The 4,939-nt window shown below is 51.6% G+C and overlaps 1 protein-coding gene across 2 annotated transcripts in view; it reads right to left on the bottom strand.

The window, feature by feature from the left end:
• Positions 1-967: 967 nt before the first annotated feature.
• Positions 968-4,939, bottom strand: part of HDLBP (high density lipoprotein binding protein) — a 19,823-nt gene continuing 15,851 nt past the window's right edge. For both annotated transcript variants that reach the window (XM_010017208.1, XM_010017209.1), the window contains 5 exons: positions 4,611-4,770; positions 4,241-4,426; positions 2,762-2,878; positions 2,165-2,293; positions 968-1,504 (listed from right to left, as the gene is read on the bottom strand). In XM_010017208.1, coding sequence (XP_010015510.1) covers positions 1,418-1,504; positions 2,165-2,293; positions 2,762-2,878; positions 4,241-4,426; positions 4,611-4,770 — 679 coding nt within the window. In that variant the 3' untranslated portion in view covers positions 968-1,417. The remainder of the gene's footprint in view (positions 1,505-2,164; positions 2,294-2,761; positions 2,879-4,240; positions 4,427-4,610; positions 4,771-4,939) is intronic.

Here is a 4,939-nt window from a genome sequence, read left to right as displayed (position 1 = left end):
AGCCCCCTTCAAGCAAGCCATGGGAGGACCTAGGCACAAGAGGCCCAGAGTACAGATCACCCTCTACCACCCGTACGATGGAGGCCTCGGGGAGGGCTCAACACAGCCCCACTGTGCTACCAGAGCAGAAGCCTGGCTCACAATCTCTGCAGCACAGGGCTGGGGCAAGGCTACACCTATGGCCTTGGAACCAAGCCCTGTTCTAGGTCAGGAAGCAGTCCTACAGTTCTCTCCCATTCACAGCCTGCCTCATCACCACCACACTCAGCTTCCATCCAGAGGGGCTCCCACTGCCACTCGGAGACAAAAGGCTCCTCTTGCTCCTCCTCCTCCTCCACACTTCTGCTCTGGATGCCAGGGCAAGAACTGGAATAGCAGAGGCCACCATCGTACTGACATTTGAGGTAGAAAGAAAGCAACAGTAATAGGTGTCCCTACCGCTCGTGCATAGATCCTGCAGTGCTAGCAGAGGACTGCAGCTTCTCAAGGCCATGCTTCCCACCAGCTTCTCCTGGGCCATGCCACTGCAGCATCCTTGGCCAACCCCAATCTGTCCCATCTGGTAATACTGTCATGTGCTGGATCACCTGCCTTCTCCCACTGTGGGCTGTTGGGAAGGGTGAATGTGGGCACACAGGGAACTAGGAGCGGGGTCTGTCATCACGCACTGGAAGACTTGTCAAGCGTGCAGGTGGGGGCTGTGCTTGGTGCTGTGCTCCAAGGTGTTTACCTGACCAGGGTAGCAGTAACATTGCTCTGGTCCCTTCCATCTCTGCTGCTTCTACAGCCCACTGAAGGCTTTGCTCCTTTAAAAAGCAAGTTTCTGACCTTTCAGATTATTTTAAGCTCTCCCACAGTCAGCTATCAGCATTAAATGAATTTTTGGCAGTTAAAAGGAAAAAAGTTGATTGCACTCTACAAAGGTAAGGTAAGGCCTGGGATAAACACAAAGGAAAGAGGGCAAACATTTTGGCTTTAGAAAGTCAAGGAAATTTATTTCCTGAGGTCATGAGACAGGAAGTAGATTCCTAGCCACAGTAAAGGAGGTCTCCTAATGAAGGCGAGAATGCCTAGTAAGACATGCTCAAGAGAGCGAATTGCTCTTGGGAAGCTGCAAATCTTAGCCACTTTGAGTCAATTATGAAGTTTCTAACAAAACCACACACATTTAGTGTTTGAATCTGAGTGAAGTCTTGTTCCAAAGGAGGAAAGAATATCCATCAAGAGATGAGGGTGGGTCCTAGCCACGGTGATAGCTGAGGGGAGCAGGATGGGGTCTAGCACTCCAGACACCATTAGGAGACCTCTTGGGGCAATTGACTTGTGCTCCAGCCGCTGGGTCAGATTTCAGACAGGAAGTATTTGTGGCAGGTTAGTGTCAGGTCAGCGGGCTGGAGGAGGTTCTGCTTCCAGGTCATTATCGTTTGGGTCCCCAGGGAAGAGTCTTGGGGGCCACTTGAGCCCCAAAGCTGGGGAAGTCTTCAGAACTGCTCATATCAGGGGCCTAGAGCAAACGAAAAGGGAACAAGTTAAGCTCCTGCCCTGCTACAAACCTGCACGGAGCTCAGCAGCATTTCTGATGTCCCATGAGTCCATAGGACTGCCCAGGGTGGGTGGTCAACCCATCTAGACATGACATTTAGGAGGGTGCAGATAGGAGCAAGGCAGATTAAGAACTCTGAGGGTCCAACCTCAGTAACTCAGTCACTAGAGCAGAGTCAGGCCCATCCTGCAGCAGCACTGGGACAGCTGGAGACAGAGCTGCCACATGTCCCACCTCACTGCTCACAGCCAGAACACAGCTGCAAAGGTGGAGCTGGTTATGTGCTGCAGCGGAAGAGGCAGAAGTCCCAGGGCCCTGCTCCTAAAAACAACAGAACCTGACAGAACACTTTCTGGTTAGGGACCCCCATTCCCCAGCACCTCCACAGTGGGTTAAGTCAGTGTGGGTTAAGAACGACATTTGCAAGAAACACCAGTGCTCTGGAAGCTGGAGAGGCATTACCAGCCTGCTCTCACCTTGCAAAGGCCACTGCTTTCTCTGCCACCAAAGGAGGAAGGAATGTTCTGTTTCCCCAACCAAAAGAGGAGGGCCAGACCTCAGAATAAGTCCTTGGCAGAGGGGACCCTGTGTCCCCAGCCTTGTAACAGAAGCAGCACTCACCTTTTCGTTGTTGACAGTAGCCCAAGGGGCATCTCTCACCACAAAGCCCTTGGACGGGGCCTTGGACTCTTCATGTGAAGAGGGCTTCATATACACCTGCATTGCCTCGTTGTCCACCACATCTGCAAGCTGTAGTGACACAGCCCAGTTAACGGGGGATCTTGATAGTTCCTCAAACTGGTATAACATGCCTCCCCTTCACCATCTGACCATGCTGCAACCTGTCGAAGGTCACCAGTCTGTTCTACAATGACCAAACACAGTGTTTCTGCACAAGTCTGAAGGCCAACCAACTCCTAACTGGTGCAAGGCTCCAGCAAGACAAGCATATGCACATCCCGCTGGTGCCCCAGCATTCTCATTCTCTATCCTCCCATGGACATTGGGGCCAGTCCTTGCATTGCTTCGCAAAGCACAGCCTGGGCCCTAAACCCAGTTATTCTGAGGGACTGCAGATGAGGACTGACTGCCACCTGCACAGGGCTTAAGTTCTCCCATGCAGTGGCAGAAAATACCACATGGAGACACTTCAGGCATCCACCTCTAAGGCAGAGGAAATCCTTGCTAAGCCCCTGCATGGATTCACTGAACACTTACATATTCCTCCTCCAAATTCAGGATGTGATCAATAGCTTCTTCCACATTCTCAGGGAGTCCTGTCACAGTCACACAGTTGGGGTCAGGAGCTCCACTCTGGGGAAAGCGAATATCCACCTGCAACACAAGGAACAGGGTGGGACTTACATCTTGTACATCTGAAAAGCCAGACTCCCCATGACCCTCGTCATTAGATTCTCAGAAGAGAAAAGCCCTGATCTGTTCACTGCCACAAGTCTCTTTAGGACCTCTATAATTCAGATGCTAGAGAGTGCCCTGGAACATACTTATCCTTGATGCCTGTCCAATTTCCCCATGAAGGAAGGCAGAACAGAGTCTGCAGTAATGACCCATTTTCCTGCAGCTTCATCTGTTCTCACTGCCCAGAGGACTGCTTTCTGTGCAGCATTTGCAGCAGAGGTACAAGAGTTCGCATTTTCAGACAGTGTCCTCACACTGCTGCAAGCATTTTCACCATCAAGCCATTAGCATGAAGCACAATAAGTTTTCTGTCGCCATGGATAGAGTAATCCTGGCTGACAATTGCTTTATGGAGCTGGCTTAGTGTACCACATGCACAGCCACCCAGTTTTCTCACAGCTGCTCTTCCAGATGGGTGCACGGAAGCCAAACTGAGTCTAGCCAAGATGCAAGTCTCCAAAAGCATCATCAGGCTGGATTCACATTCACTACTTCCCCTGTAGGAAAGCTCACTGCTACTGCCACATGCTGTCAGGGGCAAAGGTCTCTGCCCTTCCCAAAGCCAGCTGACCCTGCCAAATCTGGAGCCTTGAGAGTGTGTCAAGATTCCCAAACTCAAGAGCATCAACAGCGGCCTGGAGAGGTAAAGAAATCCAGAGTATTTCCTTGAGTTAAGCTCAAGCAGAGGAGGTCTGGGCACAGACTCCTCCCAGAGCTCCCCAGCAACAGGCCTAGCTGTCCACTTCGAGTACTCAAGAGTAGTTGACATAACCACCTCCTCCCTTTGAAGACCATGTGGGGACCCTGTCTGCAAGAAAACCACTAAAAGGGCACAAAGGGACAGAGCTCAGTGCTGTTTGCTGGGCTAACCCAAAGCATCAAGGAAGCATTTCCAGGTTCCTCTTCTGGCTGTTTTCCAGCAAGACAGGAAGAGTTCAGCCTCTTCCCTGCACAGCTCCCAGAAGAAAGATGACTCAGAGCTGAGGTTGTGTGGGAACGTTCAGCTGGTGTCTGGGTGTGGTGTCCAGGTAGCCCAGCTGCCTTGGGCATACCATGGTGCCCTGGCCCAGAGATTCTCCTCACATGCTTGTGGTGATAGAGCTGGAGGTAAGCACGACAGCACTGACTTTTCTCTTCTGCCTCTTCCAACTGAAGGTGCTCAAAAAGCACAAGACACAAAGACCACAAGATACGAGCCTCATGCTCCAGAATTTAGCCCCTAGCATCAAGCTGATACCAAGCTCTTAGCACACTGCGTGGCACTGCCCCACTGCTTACCTTGAACTCGTCCATGATTTTGCGGATGGCTTTACCACGAGCACCAATGATGCGTGCATGAACACGATGGTCCAGAGTCACATCCTCGGACACCATCTGCTCCAGCTCACCAACGATCTTCATGATGGCATCCCGGGCAGCCCCGGCATTCTTCTCATAGCCAGTGATGGTGATCTGGTCTTGGGCCTGGTAACAGGGAAGTGTGTGAGAGACCAGGCTCATAAGCAGCTGAGCAAGCCTTCTCCCTGCTTTTACCCCTGCACCTTACCCAGAGGCAGTGCTGGGAATTCAGAGCCCTAAAGAAGATGCTGTGCTTCCAATGCTTGGAGACAACCACCAGCCCTCCCTTGCACACCCTCTAACCTCTCACCTGGCTTTCATCATCCTTGTCAGGGAACTGGATGTTGACCTCATGCTCTGTGCGTATCTGGGTGATCACTGCTCCCTTTCGCCCAATGATTTTAGGGTGATACTTGGGATCCACAGTGACCGTCAGCTTGAAGCTTCGCAAGGCCTGCAACAAGAGAAGCAGTGTGAGATACAACAGCAGGGAACACACCACGACTGGTCCAGTAATGTCCATCTACGTCCCAGCGTTTCCTTCTGGCTTCTGAGATGTACAGAAGAGATTCTGCGGGGTCATGCTTGAGTATATGTGGCTACAGAAGAGGACCCAAGACATACGTATGCTGGGACCTT

This window comes from Nestor notabilis, unplaced genomic scaffold (genome assembly GCF_000696875.1).
Source record: "Nestor notabilis isolate BGI_N333 unplaced genomic scaffold, ASM69687v1 scaffold8426, whole genome shotgun sequence".
NCBI classification, from domain to species: Eukaryota; Metazoa; Chordata; class Aves; order Psittaciformes; family Psittacidae; genus Nestor; species Nestor notabilis.
This window is presented reverse-complemented; position numbering and strand designations above follow the sequence as displayed.